General features: G+C 45.9%; 1 protein-coding gene across 25 annotated transcripts in view; it reads right to left on the bottom strand.

Annotated features, from left to right (window-relative positions):
- The window catches only part of LOC115931054 (pyruvate dehydrogenase phosphatase regulatory subunit, mitochondrial-like), a 63,712-nt gene that overhangs the window by 32,057 nt on the left and 12,624 nt on the right, over positions 1-19,031 (bottom strand). For 11 of the 25 annotated variants that reach the window (XM_063699743.1, XM_055366468.2, XM_063699747.1 and 8 more), the window contains 12 exons: positions 17,395-17,528; positions 15,917-15,998; positions 15,660-15,823; positions 14,244-14,365; positions 13,369-13,486; positions 12,484-12,633; positions 8,365-8,557; positions 5,736-5,860; positions 2,358-2,513; positions 2,064-2,197; positions 1,103-1,251; positions 426-520 (listed from right to left, as the gene is read on the bottom strand). In XM_063699743.1, coding sequence (XP_063555813.1) covers positions 478-520; positions 1,103-1,251; positions 2,064-2,197; positions 2,358-2,513; positions 5,736-5,860; positions 8,365-8,557; positions 12,484-12,633; positions 13,369-13,486; positions 14,244-14,365; positions 15,660-15,823; positions 15,917-15,998; positions 17,395-17,528 — 1,570 coding nt within the window. In that variant the 3' untranslated portion in view covers positions 426-477. Of the gene's footprint in view, positions 1-425; positions 521-1,102; positions 1,252-2,063; positions 2,198-2,222; positions 2,280-2,357; positions 2,514-5,735; positions 5,861-8,364; positions 8,558-12,483; positions 12,634-13,368; positions 13,487-14,243; positions 14,435-15,659; positions 15,824-15,916; positions 15,999-17,394; positions 17,529-19,031 lie in introns of those variants that run through there. The other 14 variants (XM_063699742.1, XM_055366465.2, XM_063699740.1 and 11 more) reach the window with 3 other exon arrangements.

The raw sequence follows: 19,031 nt of genomic DNA on the forward strand, positions 1-19,031 counted from the left end.
TGAGCCACTGCACCTGGCCAGCACACTCTTTTATTTGAGACAGAGTCTCACTCTGTCACCCAGGTGGAGTGCAGTGGCGTGTTCTCGGCTCACTGCAACCTCTGCCTCCAGAGTTCAAGCGATTCCTGTGCCTCAGCCTCCCAAATAGCTGGGATTATAGGTGCGTGAGACCATACCCAGCTAATTTTTGTATTTTTAACAGAGACAGGGTCTCACCATGTTGGCCAGGCTGGTCTCAAATTCCTGACTTTGGGTGATCCACCTGCCTCGGCCTCCCAAAGTGCTAGGATTACAGGCATGTGCCACCTCACCCAGCCAAGACACTCTTTGTGGGTGTTGACACCATAGTAAGAATATGTAACTGCCACCGCTATGAAAGACACATTCTCTGCCCATTTAAGAAACAGAACTTTATCAGCACTCACCTTGCAAAAGAGGCTTGGGAAGTGGTCTGGAGTCATAGGGGCATAGGACAACTCAGACAGCACATCCACAGCTCGAGGGCCAATCAGATTGAGGGCTAAATGGAAAAGAACAAGAGATGTCCAGCTCTCCTTCTGAACAGCTGAGCCAGTGGGAAAGGTCTACTGCAGACTTGCTCAGCTATAGCCAGGCCTGGGTGCAGAGACCAGGAATATGTCCCTTTGCTTAGACACTCCAAGGGTGGATGCTAAGCACCCCGATTCTGGCGAATACACCTCTGCCAACAGGGCCTGCTGAACGCAGCGGGGCTGGCCATAACCACCCCACACAATTCCCGTTCTCCTTTTCCCTCGACCCAGGAGGTCGAGGCTGCAGGGATCCATAATTGCATCACTGCACTCCAGCCTGGGTAACAAAGTGAGACCCTGTCTCAAAAAAAAAAAAAAAAAGACAAGGCATCTTCTCCCAGTAGGGTACATAATCTGGTGGGCTTTTTTTTCTTTTCCTCCTGGTGATTTCTTTTGTTTAGGACTGCTAATAAACTGGCTTTGATTTCATGTAATGACTCTTAGTCTCTGGGATTTATGGTTCCTGGAGAAGCGCCTGAGAGCCTCTGCTACAGTACCCCTAAGGAATCAACATGTTGGAGGGAGCAGAGCGGGATGGCAGCTCATCTCACCTGCGCCTGTTCAGTCGTGCTATGCTGCAGTCATTTTCATACCCTCCACCCTCGTTGAGCATGCCAGTATGCACAATGTGGCCCACAGGCACATCCAGATCATTGGAGAAGAGGTACTGTAGAACTTCTAATGCCTGATCCCCAGTGGACTGCAGGGTTAGGGAATGAAACAGAGAGTGAGCGTGAGAGCACCTGGCTGGGCCACATGGCCCCACCAGCAATGAACCTCATTGAGAAAATTCAATCAGCCAATTCCCATGTGACAACATTTGCAGACCTACTCCACTGTAAGAAGCTCCAGGGAACGCTAGCTATTGATTCTTATGATAAACATGCCTCTCTACCAAATTAAAAACCCAAAACAAGGAGCTAAAATTTCAGAAAAATGTCACAATACAGATGAAACACTAAAATATACCAGAATTCTTAAGAAATCAGTGTTTTGTTTTTGTTTTTGTTTTGAGATGGAGTCTCACTCTGTTGCCCAGGCTGAGTGCAGTGGTGCAATCTCAGCTCACTGCAACCTCCACCTCATGAGTTCATGCGATTCTCCTGCCTCCCGAGTAGCTGGGATTACAAGTGCCCGCCACCATGCCTGGTTAATTTTTTGTATTTTTGGTAGAGATGGTTTCGCCATGTTGGCCAGGCTGGTCTTGAACTCCTGATCTCAGGTGATCCACCCGTCTCGGCCTCCCAAACTGCTGGGATTACAGGCATGAGCCACCACTCCTGGCCTTAATTTTTGTATTTTTAGTAGAAACGGGGTTTCACCATCTTGGCCAGGCTGGTCTGGAACTCCTGACCTCAGGTGATCCACGCCCCCTTGGCCTCCCAAAGTGCTGGGAATACAGGCATGACCCACTGCACCCAGTCAGGAATCAGTTTTGAAGATGAAAAACAAAAGGCATTCAATAAATATGCGAAGTTTCCTAATCTATTACTTTGGTTCCCAAATACTTACTGTTATCTCAAACTTTGTGAAAGAGGACATGTCAATGACACACACAGCTTCCTTACAGCACTTGACTTCAGACTCCACGATGTCAAACCAATCTGGCTTATAGAAAGTCCTGCTCTGCTCCAATGCCAGGAGGTCTACAGAATGGAAAAATCACAAGGCCCTGTAGAGTTTAGTGTAGTCCACGTGGTTCCTTTTCTTCCGTGAACACATTCTAGCCTATGCATTTGAAAATACATTTTATTAATTCCCAGGACAAAAAAAAAAAGGAGCAAAAATGAGAATGTGACTTCTTACCCTTGTCAGGGGGAACAAAGTACTTTGGCCTCTCAAATCCATGTTTCTCCATCCACCTGGCTCCCTGTGCATCCAGCCGGTCGTAGAGAGGAGAGGTGCGTAACTGCCTACCGGTCTGGAAGTCCCAGTGGGGAACCTTCAGATCATACATCAAAGCTAGAAAAGACACGAGTAGTCTATCAAAGCCCAAGACACACATTCTAGACCTGAGTAGCCAATATCCACTAGACTCTGGAGTTGTTTCTATTCAAAAGAGCTTTCCAGGCTAACGTAGTTTGTTTTTTTTTTTTAAGACGGAGTTTTGCTTTTGTTGTCCAGGCTGGAGTGCAGTGGCACAATCTTGGCTTACTGCAACCTCCGCCTCCTGGGTTTAAGCGATTCTCCTGCCTCAGCCTCCCGAGTAGCTGGGATTACAGGCACGTGCCACAGTGCTACACTAATTTTTGTATTTTTAGTAGAGACAGGGTTTCTCCATGTTGGTCAGGCTGGTCTCAAACTCCTGACCTCAGGTGATCTGCCCGCCCCAGCCTCCCGAAGTGCTGGGATTACAGGCATGAGGCACTCTGCCCGGCCCAATTTCCAGGCTAATGTAGTCTAATTTTCAAAATTACCCAGTGTATCAGGCATGCTCCAGAAGGAAAGACAATCCTGCCAAGCTGCTATCGTCCCTCCCTGGAGCTACGTGTCACGGCATGACTCGGCCTATATTCACATTCAGCATTCCACATTAGTAGGTAGAAATGATGGCAGAAAGGTCAGGGTCCTAAACCTTACTAAGCTTCATAGCAGAGAAGAAGGTTACTAAGTGGGACACAGGTGGTAACAAAATGTGAAAAAATGGCATTCGATTCTTCATTGTGCCTGTGTTAGTATCTCAGACCTGTTACAGACATTTCCTCCCTGATAATTAACTCACTTCTGAAGTGAAAGGGTACATATTGTAGCTTGATTAGGTGGCTCTGAAATCTGAGAAGTTACATTGTATTGTACCAATGACATTATTCACACAACAAAGCTAGGGTCAGAATTCATTTCTCTTAGGCCGGGTGTGGTGGCTCACGTCTGTAAACCCAGCACTTTGAGAGGTCGAGGTGGGCGGATCACGAGGTCAAGAGTTCGAGATCAGCCTGACCAATGTGGTGAAACCCCGTCTCTACTAAAAATACATAAATTAGCCAGGCATGGTGGCAGGCGCCTGTAATCCCAGCTACTCAGGAGGCTGAGGCAGGAGAATTGCTTGAACCCAGGAGGCAGAGGTTGCAGTGAGCCAAAATCACGCCACGGCACTCCAGCCTGGGCAATAGAGCAAGACTGTCTCGGAAAAAAAAAAATTTCATTTCCCTTAATGTCTAATCTCCAACAGCAATAAGTAAAAAAAGCCAGAAGAGTGCGATCTGTGGTCCCTTGCAAAGAGAAGACCTGATCTCACACCGTCCCAAACAAAAGGCACATCAAGGCTTGGGGAGGTTGGGAGACAGGAGAAGGAAGCCAGGTGGGGTTCTCTGCATGGTGACAATCTCTCCATCTCCTGGTACTTTAGGTTCTATCTTCCCCTTCCCCATTTTCTTTTCTATTTTTTTTTTTTTTATTTTTTGTTGAGATGGAATCCCTCTCTATCACCCAGGCTAGAGCGCAGTGGTGCGATCTTGACTCACTGCAACCTCCATCTCCCGGGTTCAAGTGATTGTCCTGCCTCAGCCTGCCAAGTAGCTGGGATCACAGGCACATACCACCACATGTGGCTAAATTTTTGTATTTTTAGTAGAGACAAGGTTTCGCCATGTTAGTTAGGCCAGACCTCCTGACCTCAAGTGATCCGCCTGCTTCAGCCTCCCAGCGTGCTGGGAATACAGGCGTGAGCCACTGCGCCTGGCGCCTTCCCCATTTTCTATGTGCCTGCCACTTCTATTTCATGAGAATTGGCTACCAAAAGTGTCATATCACCAAGGAGAAGCTCAAGCTCAATTATGATTTGTACAGGTTCCAAAGTAACTATGGGTGGGGAAATTTAGGCTTATAATAGTTCAACTTTAAAACAAAAAACTTTGATTTTTTATTTTATTTTTTTGAGACAGGGTCTCAGTCCCACTGCCCAGGCTGGAGTACACAGTGGCACCATCATGGCTCACTGCAGCCTCAACTTCCCCAGCTCAGGTGATTCGCCTACCTCAGCCTCCCAAGTAGCTGGGACTTCAGGTGTGTGCCACTAGGCATGGCTAATTTTTTGGTTTTGGTTTTAGTAGACACAGGGTTTCACTACGTTGCCTAGGCTGGTCTCAAACTCCTGACCTCAAGTGACCTACCTCCCTCAGCATCCCAAAGTGCTGGGATTACAGGCATGAGCCACCACACCCAGCCAAGCTCAACATTTTAACCAAAATATTTGCTAAAATTAAAGAACCTTAGCAGTTAAACATATTGCTGTTAGGTCCTTCATCTCCATGGATGTACATCCTCTTCCCAGGCCAGAAGTGAGCACTCAGGCATTAAAGGCCATCCAGAGTCCTCATCAACAATGTTATCCAACTACCAAACTAACAGTTTACTTGTAACCAAGAATGGTGGTCAGAGCCAACACAGAAACTTAGTCCTGAGCCCTGAATATTTAGATACCATTTGGCAAAGTCTGAGAACAGCTCCTTAGTACAGGAAAATGAAATTACAACTTGAACCCACGTGGTTTGGTTCAATTCCTGATACAAAAGCTTTCTAAGGGCTTCCTAGAAAATAAATCAGAGATCAAGGTAGAATAACAAATTAAGATGAAGTGGCCAATCCTTCAAAGTTGAAGCAGGGCGAGAACATGGGAGTGAGAGCACGAATGTATGTTTTGTATTTATACGGGAAGTGGTTCCCAGTCTTGCTGCCGTAGGGTGGATTAATGGTGAAAGTCACTCACAGAAGCCTGAAGCTCTGAGAATAACTTGGCAAATTCTCTGACTTGGAAAGAAAAAACTAAGTGGGGAGTGAGAAAGCATTTTCTCAAAAACTAAGTGGGAGTGAGAAAGCATTCACTTCGACACAGGGTCTCTCAAGGCAGACTGCAGAAAGCACGCACTTCGACATACGGTCTCTCAAGGCAGACCGGGAAGAAGGCATTGCTTAGAATATTTATGAAGCTGCTATGTACCAACTGTAACTCCTATTCTACTTTCTTGTTCTCAGAAGGAAACAAGGTCCGATGCACTAAAGAAAATGTTACATATATATCATGAGGAGCATAAAGCCCCTTAACTCAGGCCTGAAACAGTCAAATCAAATGCCCAACTCAAAGCACTTGTTAAAGAACTGAGGAAAACTTTGCTCCTTCTGAATGACAACACGGGCCACCGAGAAGATACCTGCAACTAGGAGCAACTGCGATAAAGCTTCACTTACGCATGACTTCCATGACCCGGTGGCGCAGAAAGGTGCGGCTGCTCTGGAGGGCTCCAAAACGTTTCAGGTCCAATTCCCAAACGTTTTCTGAGGGATAACCATGTACCATCCATTCGGCAAGGTACCTATATAGACAGAGGGCACTTGTTGGGGCTCAGGTGTGAGATTTGAGAAAATTAATATTCTACAAATCGAGAACTAACAGAATCAAAAGATCCTAAATTGCCATAGACCAGCTGAATAGTTTTGGGCACTTTCCTTAACTTTTCTGGAAGAAACGAACATGGGTCTGTGTACTGCTCTCAAAAGACTACTATGAGGATTTTACCCCAGATGATAAGATTCCCTAGGAGGTATTTAACATAGAAGCCAGCCAGACACATTGGCTGATGCCTGTAATCCCAGAACTTTGGGAGGCTGAGGCAGGGGATTGCTTGAAGTCAGGAGTTTGAGACCAGCCTGGGCAACATAGTAAGACCCCGTCTCTACAGAAAAAAAAAAAAGTTTCAAAGTGAGCCAGGTGGCTCACACCTGTAATCCCAGCACTTTGGGAGGCCGAGGCAGACGGATCACTTGAGGTCAGGAGTTCGAAACAAGCCTGACCGATGTGGAGAAACCTTGTCTCTATTAAAAATACAAAATTAGCCGGTGTGGTGGCACACGCCTGTAATCCCAGCTACTACGGAGGCTGAGGAAGGAGAATTGCTTGAACCTGGGAGGCAGAGGTTGCAGTAAGCCTAGATCACGCCATTGCACTCCAGCCTGGGCAACAAGAGCGAAACTCCATCTCAAAAAGAAAAAAAAAATTAGCCGGCATGGTGGCACATGCCTGTAATCCCAGCTACTCGGGAGGCTGAGGCAGGAGAATCACTTGAACCCGGGAGGCAGAGGTTGTGGTGAGCCGAGATTGTGCCATTGCACTCCAGCCTGGGCAACAAGAGCAAAACTTCGTTTCCAAAAAAAAAAAAAAAAAAGAGCTGGGTATGGTGGCACATGCCTGTAGTTAGTTCTAGCTCTTCTGGAGTCTGATGCGGGATGATCCCTTGAGCCCAGGAACTTGCAGCTGCAGTGAGCTATGATGGTGCCACTGCACTCCAGCCTGGGTGAGAGTAAGATCTTGTTTCAAAAAAAGTTATAAGCCTCATCTATGAAGAAATAAGACTAAAACACATACAAATATACTCTAAATATCCAATGGGTTTTTTTCTGTCACCTCAAGATTATACAGTTACGTGACCACATCTCCTTTGCTCCAAACATTTTTGTAACTCCTCTTCTGTAATTGTTTTCAGAGCCATTCCACAAATCACCCAAGAGAACTGGTCTCATAAATTTAAAATAAACTTTTCATCGTGGCTACCATCTTACCCATTTGTAAGTATTCAGTTCAGTGGCAGTGGGTACATTCACACTGCGGTGTAACCTTCACCACCATCCATCCTAGAACTCTTTTCCTCTTGCATTTCTGGAACTCTGTGCTCATTCAAGAATAGCTCCCCTCCCCCGCCTCTGGCAACCATCATTGTACTTTCTGTCTCTATGATCTGACAACTCTAGCAACTTCATATAAGTGGAACCACACAGTATTTGGTCCTTTTGTGACTGGCTTATTTAATGTTCATTAGTGTCTTATTTTATTTTATTATTATTATTTTTATTGAGATACAGTCTCGCTCTGTTGCCCAGGCTGGAGTGCAGTGGCGCAATCTTGGCTCACTGCAAGCTCTGCCTCCCGGGTTCACGCCATTCTCCTGTCTCAGCCTCCCGAGTAGCTGGGACCACAGGCACCCGCCACAACGCCTGGCTAATTTTGTTTGTGTATTTTTAGTAGAGATGGGGTTTCACTGTGTTAGCCAGAGTGGTCTCGATCTCGTGACCTTGTGATCCGCCCACCTCGGCCTCCCAAAGTGCTGGGATTACAAGCGTGAGCCACTGCGCCCGGCCTAGTGTCTAATTTTTAAATAAAAACTTGTGGCCGGGCACGGTGGCTCATGCCTGTAATCCTAGCACTTTGGGAGGCCAAGGTGGGTGGATCACTTGAAGTCAGGAGTTCAAGACCAGCCTGGCTAACATGGTGAAACCCTGTCTCTACTAAAAATAGAAAAATTAGCCAGATGTCTTGGCACACACCTCTAATCCCAGCTACTCGGGAGGCTGAGGTAGGAGAATAGCCTGAACCCAGGAGGTGGAGGTTGCAGTGAGCTGAGATCATGTCACTGCATTCCAGCCTGGGTGACAGAGCAAGACTGTCTAAAAAAACAAACAAACCGTGTATTACCTAGTTCAAATACCTACCTCAATCAACATACTTGGCTACCAAACTCAAATACACACTCAAATGACCAATATTTGTTACAACTGAAAAAATATAAAAGAATATCCCACAGGATCTGTGGCTAACTCCAAAAGATGAGTTGCAAAAACATTTTGCCCGATGACATTTCTGGAACATGGGGAACCTCTCATACTTAGAAGGGGACAACTCCAAAATTACATGTATCTTCTTATTAGTCTTAACATACTAGATTAAATATACCACACGCCACGTTAATAACAAGTAATTCTAGAAGGGAAGAGACCCAGCAAGTTGACTTATGTTCACAGCTGACTTTGAGTGAGAAAGACTTACTTTCCGGCTCCTCCACCAAATGAAAGGCCAGCAGAGTTCATTCCTGCCAGGACAAAGTAGCCCTGCACTGCAGGAGACTCGCCCATGATGCACCTCATGTCTGGTGTGAAGGTCTCTGGGCAGTTCACCAACTTCATGATCTCCAGAGTCTCTAATTCTGGCATCCTCCTCAGAAGGGAACTCAACAGAGGCTCTGAGCAATGACAACAAAACCAAATAGAGTTCTCACCTTTAAGGAATTAAACCACTTTCAACCCCTCTACTTTTTTACACCCTCCCCTTTCAGAAAACCTCTTGAATTTTTTTTTTTTTTTTTGAGATGGAGTCTCACTCTGTCGCCCCGGCTGGAGTGCGGTGGCACGATCTCCGCTCACTGCAACCTCTGCCCCCAGGTTTGAGCTATTCTCTTGCCTCAGCCTGCCAATTAGCTCGGATTACAGGCGTGCACCACCATGCCCAGATAATTTTTTGTATTTTTAGTAGAGATGGGGTTTCACCATGATGGCCACACTAGTTTCGAACTCTTGACCTCAAGTGATCTGCCTGCCTCGGCCTCCCAAAGTGCTAGGATTATAGGTGTGAACCACTGTGCCCGGCTGGAAGAGATTTTTTTAAAGACGAGCCAACTGGGCCATTTATCACAAAGCAGATAGAATTGCTTGGTAGAATTACAGGATATAGCTGCAAAATACTTGGTATAAAGACTGAGGAAAAAAGATATTGGTTAGAAAGGAAAGCAGCAGAGAACAGCAAGTAAAACGTATCTACAGATAATAATCTTGAAGGGACCAGTGTGAGTGGAAAAGCTCTTAAATGGCAGCCACAGAGATTTTAATAAAAGGTGATGTTCTGAGCTGGGCATGGTGGCTTGCGTTTGTAACCCCGGCACTTTGGGAGGCCAAGGTGGGAGGATCACCTGAGGTCAGGAGTTCAAGAGCATTATGGCCAAAATGGCGAAGCCTCGTCTCTACTAAAAATACAAAAATTAGCCAGTCGTGATGGTGGAAGCCTGTAATCCCAGCTACTCGGGAGGCTGAGGCAGAAAAATCGCTTGAATCTGAGAGGCGGAGGTTGAAGTGAGCAGAGATCGTGACACTGCACTCCAGCCTGGGCAATAGAGTGAAACTCCATCTCAGGAAAAAAAAAAAAAAAAAGGCAATGTTCTGCATTGGAATAGCTGCAAAAGACAGACTTTCACCCTGCTTTAAAGGAAATCTACCATCAGGGCATAATCCAGTGGACAGCAGAAAAAGATGAAACCAGACCAGAGCTGGATAATGGGTACATGGGGGCTCATCACACTACTCTCGCCAGGTTTGTTTAGTAGACACATAGTCTCCAGTCTCGCCATGTTGCCCAGGCTGGTCTTCACTTCCTGGGCTCCAGTGATCCTCCCATCTTGGCCTCCCAAAATGATGGAATTACAGGTGTAAGCCACTGTGCCCAGCTTCTATCCACTTTTAAAAGTTTGAAATTTTCCGTAAGAATTTATTAAAAAAAGAAAGCCCATCAAGGGTCAGAGGGAAATTCTTCATTAGAGACTCTTTCATCTTTTTAAATTTGGAACTAGGTAACTATATTATTATTATTTTTTTTTTTTTTTTTTTGAGATGGAGTCTCGCTCTGTCACCCAGGCTGGAGTGCAGTGGTGCGATCTCAGCCCACTGCAGCCTCTGCCTCCCGGGTTCCAGCAATTCTCCTGCCTCAGCCTCCCAGGTAGCTGGCATTACAGGTGTGCGCCACCACATCCAGCTAATTTTTATATTTTTAGTAGAGACGGGTTTTTGCCATGTTGGCCAGGCTGGTCTTGAACTCCTGACCTCAGGAGATCCGCCCGCCTCGGCCTCCCAAAGTGCTGGGATTACAGGCCTTAAAGGCCAGGTGCGGTGGCTCATGCCTGTAATCCCAGCACTTTGGGAGGCCGAGGTGGGTGGATCTCTTGAGGTCAGGAGCTCAAGACCAGCCTGGCCAAATAGTGAAACCCCATCTCTACTAAAAACACAAAAATTGGCTCTGCGTTGTGGTGGGCGCCTGTAATTCCAGCTACCTGGGAGGCTGAGGCAGGAGAATTGCTTGAATCCAGGAGGCGGAGGATGCAGTGAGCTAAGATCGCACCACTGCATTCCAGCCTGGGCAACAGAGCAAGACTCCATCTCAAAATGAATGAATGGATACATAAATAAACAAATAAAATTATTTTAAAATTTAATAAAATACTACACTAACAAAACAATTCTGAAAAACAAAACAAAACAAAACAATTCTGTTTTCTAAAGAACTCTTCAATTTTATATGAAGTCCTACTGAAAGAAGTCTCCTCCTAAAACCTAAAATCTGAGCAATAATTTTAGGTGAATAAAGAATAAGCAGGGGCCGGGCGTGGTGGCTCTCGTCTGTAATCCCAGCACTTTGGGAGGCCAAGGCGGGCAGATCTCCTGAGGTCAGGAGTTCGAGACCAGCCTGACCAACATGGAGAAACCCTGTCTCTACTAAAAATACAAAATTAGCCAGGCGTGGTGGCGCATGTCTGTAATCCCAGCTACTCAGGAGGCTGAGGCAGGAGAATCACTTGAACCCGGGAGGCAGAGGTTGCGGTGAGCCGAGATCGCACCATTGCACTTGAGCCTGGGCAACAAGAGTGAAACTCCATCTCAAAAAAAGACAAAAAACAAAAAAAAAGAAGCAGAGCTGGGCACAGTGGCTCACACCTTTACTCCCAGCACTTTGGGAGACCAAGGCAGGCAGATCACTTGAGGCCAGGATTTCAAGACCAGCCTGGGCAACGTGGTAAAACCCTGTCTCAACTAAAAATACATAAACTAGCTGGACATGTTGATGCATGCCTGTAATCCCAGCTACTCAGGAGGCTGAGGCATGAGAATCACTTGAATCTAGGAGGTGGAGGTTGGAGTGAGCCGAGATTGTGCCACTGCACTCCAGTCTGGGCGACAGAGCAAGACTCTTATCTCAAAAAAAAAAAAAAAAAAAAAAAAGGCCAGACGCAGTGGCTCATGCCTGTAATCCCAGCACTTTGGGAGGCTGAGGCAGGCGGATCACCTGAGGTCAGGAGTTCAAGACCAGCCTGATCAACATGGTGAAACCCTGTCTCTACTAAAAACACAAAAATTAGTCGGGAGTGGTGGCAGGCGCTTGTAATCCCACCTACCACCTACTCTGGAGGCTGAGGCAGGAGAATCACTTGAATCGGGGAGGCAGAGGTTGCAGTGAGCCGAGATCACACCACCACTGCACTCCAGCCTGGGCAACAGAGCGAGACTTCATCTCAAAAAAAAAAAAAAAAAAAAAGCAGCTGGGTATCATGGCTCATGCCCGTAATCACAGCACTTTGGGAAGCTGAGGCAGGATTGACTGAGCCCAAGAGTTCGAGACCAGCCTGGGCAACACAGCGAGACCCCATCTCAACAAAAAATTTAAACATTAGCTAGGCATGGTGGCAAGCACCTGTAGTCCCAGCTACTTGGGAGGCTGATGTGGCAGGATCGCTTGAGCTCACGAATTTGAGGCTACAGTGAGCTATGATCATGCCACTGCACTCCAGCCTAGGTGACAGGGCAAGACGCCATCTCACACACACACAAAATGATAGAGATGACTAAACACACACACACAAAGGGCTAGGCACAGTGGCTCACGTCTGTAATCTTAGCACTTTGGGAGGCCAAGGTGAAAGGGATCACTTGAGCCTCGGAGTTCGAGATCAACCTGGGCAACATGGCGAGACCATGTCTCTACAAAAAAGAAAAAAAAAAAAGCTATGAGACCAGGAGTTCGGGGCTGCAGTGAGCTATAATTGTGCAACTGCACTCCAGTCTGAGCACAGAGCAAGGCTCCATCTCAAGAAATAAAAAAAAAAAAGTAAAACTAAGAATAAAATTAAAAAAGAATAAGGCAAATGTCCATTAACTAAGATTTTAGTCCCCTGAATCTGCTACCTAGTAACTCCATCCTCAGACCAGGCAAACTCACCCTCTGCAACCACTGTTGTACCTCATGGCGATGTTATAAACATTAAACAAGGAACTATTCTTCAAAATACTTTGAAAAATATAACATCTTAAACAAATATAAGGCACTATTGTTATAATGCAGTTCACATACCAAAGTGATCCCAGTCTTCCTGTAGATTCTGAATCTCCAGCTGGTTCTTGCCCTCAGTGAAAATTGGTTTCGGGTTCTTCTCAAAGCCCCCAGACAGGATGCCACCCTGCCAGTTCCGAATATAAATTCTTCCATCAGCATCCACAATAGCTGAGGTGGAGAAATGACATGGAGTGGGGAGTGGAAGAAAAAACAAGGGTTTAGAGGCAAGTCAGCTTTCTAAATGGACAGAAAAACCAAACAAAAACACCCATTAATGGCTTTATTAATGAAAGAACATTCAATGAACACAGGCATTCATTAGCTTTAAAATACCTTTTGAGGTCACGGGGGAAGATCCTCCCATTTAGCCTTTCAGTGGAGACTGTTTCTCTGATTATCACTTACCTAGAAGCTTTGACTAGTCCCCACAAGCAAACCACGTAACTCCCACTGTGCCAAGCGAAAGTTTAACGGAAAGGGGGATTGCAGAACCCATTCTAGGCATGAAGACCATCAAAAGGATGTGAGAACCCTCTCCTATAGTGCTTGGAACCATGAACCCACCTAAGTCTATCGTTTACCTATGACATTTCTACTATCCATAGCATTCAAGTTAAAAAGTCAACAAGACAGTCCAAATATTCTCAATGACCTCTGTTTAGGACTAAAATTAGCTTGCAAAACAAAAAACAAAAACAAAAAAAATGTATTAATGGAAATTTTGGCCATCCTTTCATAAAGAGTTAATAAAGAAAAGTCAGAATTAGGTCCACCTCCCTGTAACATGCTCTAGAAATGAAAGACTCTTTCAGACACAGGCTGTCCTTAGCAGAAAGTTTTCCTTTTCAGAGGACAGGATACTGGCAAAGAAACAAGATTTTTTAAAAAAGTGCAAGTCCTCACTTGGTGTGCTGCTCTGCAGAGGGGTCTCCAAGGGGCGAGTCAGGAGGTAAAAGTGTTCGCAGGCATGTAGCGGGATACTAACCGGCTCCTCGTTGGACAGACCCAGCTCGTATGCCCACTACAAATGGACAGGTTGATTTGTGGGTGGGAAGAGGAACAGAAATAAAAATGAGCAAGTTCAGCCTCTTAAGATTAATTCCAAGTGGCTTATGTGTGCTCTTGCTACAGTGTCAGGTGTGGGAAGTCAGCCTGCTTTAGTTCAATTATTTGGATGGGGAGCAATACTACATTTTTTAAGACATAAAAATTACTTTGAGATCAAAGGAAGAGATATTTACCAGCTAGTCAAAGGAGCTCATGGGAACCAAAGGAGGTCTTTTTGATAAAACGCCTGGGCTCAGCTACAAACCCCAAATAGCAATCACTAAATGAACTTCACATGGCAAAAGTATTTCTTAGTTCACTTCGGGATCATAGCATGGAAGGCAAGAGCCAATCTGCTTTAAAAGAAGCAGTGTCCTGGAAATTAGTGTCCACATTCCTGACACAATAAAATAGCCTAATATGTTATTTGCTAGGTTGTAGAATGAAATGTAACACCAAGACCCAGCGCCAAGGATTCACGTCAATGCCTGACCATTTGCTGGCCTTCCTGACCAGGATACCACCCATCAACCCAGTGTGGAGGAAGGACAAGGTCACACAGGCTTCTATTTGCAGACTAAGTGTAGGTTTCTGATTTAGAATACCCTACGAGAAACAGCGTAGTTACTGATATCTGTATAACCAATCACAATACTAATCTTACTTCTCTACACCAAAAAAATCTTGGAGACAAACGTTAAATAAGAAAAGCAGTGTTGGTGCTGACCTACCTGGCCAGCACAGTTGACAAAATACTGGCATTCAATCTGTCCTTTATCAGTCTCCACTCCAGTAACTTGACCTTTTTTGACCATTACATGAAGAACAGATGTCTGGTCATAGATCTGAACACCTGTTCCAAGGTAAAGAAAGAGTTGGTGCTTCATCTGATGTTCCAGAATGAAGGCATGTGCAGCAGGTTCTCCACCCAGAAGAAACAATGACAAAGTCAAGTCAATGCTTTAATTTATTTTTTTATTTTGAGACAGAGTCTTGCTTTGTCGCCAAGGGTGGAGTGTAGTCGTGCGATCTTGGCTCGCTCTCTGCCTCCTGGGTTCAAGCAATTCTCCTGCCTCAGCCTCTCAAGTAGCTGGGATTACAGGCATGCACCACCATGCCCGGCTAATTTTTGTATTTTTAATAGAGATGGGGTTTTACCATGTTGGTCAGCCTGGTCTTGAACTCCTGGCCTCAGGTGATCCGCCTGCCTTGGCCTCCCAAAGTGCTGGGATTACAGGCATGAGACACCACGCCCGGCTCAATGCTTTCATTTAAAAAAAACACAAAACCCTAGAATCACATCCTGAGACTATGTAAATGGGCCTTGTTCAAGATTGAAAATAGCAAGTCAGTTTAAAAACAGACTTTGGAACACAATAATTAAATTCCTGGAATCATGAACTATGGAGCAGAGAGGAGAGGATGTAAATAGTGCGCCTTAAGTGCTAACCTGCTCATACCATGGATATGATACCCTGGACACTAGTTAAGTCTTCCCCTCATTCAATGCAACTGGGCTCATGATTTCAGGTGTGGATTAAACTTCCAAGGTGTGTTTTCACCTTGAGCTTCTCAAGTCCTGTGGGGGAAAATATTACCTTAAGTCCAAAGGGCATTAATTGGCAGGGCACAGTGGCTCACGCCTGTAATCCCAGCACTTAGGGAGGCCGAGGCAGGTGGATCATCTGAGGTCAGGAGTTCAAGACCAGCCTGGCCAATATGGCAAAACCCCGTCTCTACTAAAAATACACAAAAAAATTAGCCGGGTGTAGTGGCGCACGCCTGTAGTCCCACCTACTCGGGAGGCTGAAGCAGGAGGATCACATGAACCCAGGAGGCGAAGGTTGCAGTGAGCCAAGATTGTGCCATTGCACTCCAGCCTGGGCGAAAAGAGTGAAGCTCTGTCTCCAAAAAAGGGGCATTAATTAGCACTAAAAGCAGTTCTTTAGAACTTTAAAAATGTGGCCCTGAGGGAAAACACTCATTAACAGATAAATAAAATTATAAGTGTTCAAAATGGAGGCTGAGTACCCCAAAGAGGATAATCTTTCCAAACTTGAGTTGGTGTCACTTCCTACTGTGAGACACTTCCTTAGGTAATGTCTTCCCTGCTAACCTATCTTAAGAAAATGCAAAAACCTGCTCACCATTTTGGGAGGCAGCACTTGCCAGGGCAAGAGCCACGTCAGCGGAAGACACCACTGCATCCTCGGGAACATGCATGGCCCCCACCAGGTCGTGCACGTTGAGGAGATGGTGAAGCCCGGCCACTTTCTTGGGGGAGATGATCTCAGAAGGGATACCTATAACACTGCCACAGAACACAAGGGACAATGACATTCACAGGCTCTTTGGCAGAGGCCAGTGTGGTAAAGTCAGGACACGCTTCTAGACTCTTACGTACTTCAGCCCTGCGTTGATGCGCTTCAGGGAGATCAGTCGGTCCTGAGTTTGGGCCAGAAAGATTGAGCCTGTCCTTGTGTAACCTGTAAGAAAAATGAGCCCAAATGAGACAGATCAGACCAAATGTAGGACGGGAGAGTGGAAAATCCACTAGATTATAGGTTAGAAGACCTGTGATGAATCCTGGGACTGCCACTCAATATCCTTGGGCAGGTAAATCAGCTTCTCTGAGCTTCTATGCAAAATTTTAAGAACTTCAGATGCACTAAGGCTCCATGCCCTGACCAAACATTCTCAGCTCACAGTTTTGTGAGGTTGTGAGGATCAAATGAGATTCTAGGCCAGGTGTAGTGGCTCATGCTTGTAATCGCAGCACTTTGGGAGGCTGATGGGGGCGGATCATCTGAGGTCAGTAGTTTGAGACCAGTCTGGCCAGCATGGTGAAACGCTATCTCTACTAAAAATATAAAAATTAGCCAGGTGTGGTGGTGCACGCCTGTAATCCCAGCTACCGGGGAGGCTGAGGCAGGAGAATTGCTTGAACCCAGGAGGTGGAGGTTGCAGTGGGTCAAAATTGCACCACTGCACTCTAGCCTGGGCAACAGAGTGAGACTTTGTCTTTAAAAAAAAGAAAAAAAAAAAAAAGACAGTTTTGGGCAGGGATTCGACCATCCCTATTCTTCCCACCTTTTAGGCAGTTTCACCCTTTCTCCTCCTAGTCTTGGGGGAGTGTAATCCTTGGCAAAGGCCACTCACAATAAATAACATCAGCTACCAAGGGTCAGATTCTCCCTTCTTCTTACCCAGTATAGCCAAACAGTGGGCATGTGACCTAAGCTTATCCAATCAGACCCTCCTGGAATAGTCAGTCTTGAGCACGTAGGTGAATGGCTAGAGGTCACCATCTCAAGGGCAGCATCAGCCACGCCAGGCTGCTCCTGTTCTGGCTAAGGGACTGCCTGCGGTGCAGTCCCCACATCCTGGCTTCCAGGCTGCCTCCAGCTGGCAGCCTCCTGCCAACTCCACAGGCCCAAGCTCCTCCCAACAAGCTCCAAGTTGGCCAGAGTCAATTCCTGTTGTCTGTAATCAACACACCTGATACAGAACCATAATTACACTTGGGCCAATGACAATTCTCCTAAAATATAATGACTCTTAATTCTTATGAAGAAAGAGTTGAAGCAATTTGGTATCTTATTTTCAAAAGAAGTACAGTAAGGATAATTTACATATTTTCTTAATTTCTTAGTAGAGACGGGGTTTCACCATGTTAGCCAGGATGGTCTCGATCTCCTGACCTCGTGATCCGCCTGCCTCGGCCTCCCAAAGTGCTGGGATTACAGGCGTGAACCACCATGCCCGGCCAACCCAAGTTTTAATTACCAAAGCAGCAGGCATACCTGGCAGAGGACCAAATACAGAAATGAATATAACAATCTCAGGGACAGGCAAAGCAATAAATGGAAGACACTTGCTTACCTGTTTGGATCCCTGTTTCTTGCTCTAACTGATGGTAGAGTTTGTTTGAGTAGTCTGCCATCTTCTGCTCAATGGTCAAGTGCCTGGCAGTGCTCAGGATGCCAGCACAGAACCTGGTAGAGCCAGCAGCCAGCCTGCAGGATGGATGCAAAATGCTATTAGGTAGATTGACGTCATCTGTGAATACGAGGTCAGGGTTTCTCATTTAATACTGTTTCTAATACCAAAAGATGGAAACAAGCTGGGCACAGTGGCTCACACTTATAATCCCAGCACTTTAGGAGGCCAAGGTAGGAGGACTGAGGACTGCTTGAGGACAGGGGTTTACGACCAGCCTGGTCAACACAGGGAGAACCCATCTCTACCAACAACAACAACAAAATTAGCCAGGCATGGTAACACATGCCTGCAGTCCCAGCTACTTGGGAGGCTAAGGCCAGAGGAGCGCTTGAGTTCAAAAGGTAGAGGCTGCAGTGAGCTGTGATCACATCTCTGCACTCCAGCTTGGGCAACAGGGTGAGAAAAATGTTCAATGACATGGGACAGATTTAAAATTCTGGATAGTTTAGGCCAGGCACAGTGGCTCATGCCTGTAATCCCAGCACTTTGATGGGCTGAGGTAGAAGGTTCACTTGAGGCCAGGAGTTCAACACTGGCCTGGGCAACATAGCCAGACCGTGTCTCTACCAAAAAAAATAAATAAATAAAAATAAATAAACAAATAAAAATAAAGGCTGAGTGCGGTGGCTCACGCCTGTAATCCCAGCACTTTGGGAGGCTGAGGTGGGCGGATCACAACGTCAGGAGATCGAAACCATCTTGGCTAACACAGTGAAACCCCGTCTCTACAAAAAATACAAAAAATTAGCCAGGCATCGTGGCGGGCGCCTGTAGTCCCAGCTACTCGGGAGGCTGAGGAAGGAGAATGGTGTGAACCCAGGAGGCGGAGCTTGCAGTGAGTCAAGATTGTGCCATGGCGTTCCAGCCTGGGTGACAGAGCGAGACTCCGCCTCAAAAAAAAGTAAAAAAAATAAAGATAAAAGTTAGCCAGGCTACTTGGGAAGCTGAGGCAGGAAGATCCCTTGATCCCAAAAGTTTGCAGCTGCAGTGAGCTAGCATTGTGCCACTGCACTTCAGACTAAGCAATAGAGCAAGACCCCATCTCTAAAATAAAATAAAATTTTGGAATTCATCTATACAATGGAATATTATGCAGCTATAAAAAAGAATGAAAAGGTCTTTATGTACCAAAATGGAACAATCATAATGAAAAAGCAAAGTGAAGAACAGTGTGTAAGGTATGCTCCCGCTTATATAAAAAAGAGAAAAAATATAATAAATGAATATCCATACACATATACACAAACCTACCAACACATAATTGCTTATAGAAGTAGAGAATATAACTAGAACTTAACTTCCCTCCAGAGAGGAAAGCTTTTTGTTAGAAGTGAAGATTGAGGGCTGGGTGCAGTGGTTCACATCTATAATTCCAGCACTTTGGGAGGCTGAGGCAGGCAGATCACTTGAGGTCAGGCGTTCGAGACCAGCCTGGCCAACATGGCGAAACCCCATCTCTACTAAAAATACAAAAATCAGCCGGGCATGGTGGCAGGCGTCTGTAATCCCAACTATTC

Source organism: Gorilla gorilla, chromosome 18, assembly GCF_029281585.2.
Source record: "Gorilla gorilla gorilla isolate KB3781 chromosome 18, NHGRI_mGorGor1-v2.1_pri, whole genome shotgun sequence".
Classification (NCBI taxonomy): Eukaryota; Metazoa; Chordata; class Mammalia; order Primates; family Hominidae; genus Gorilla; species Gorilla gorilla.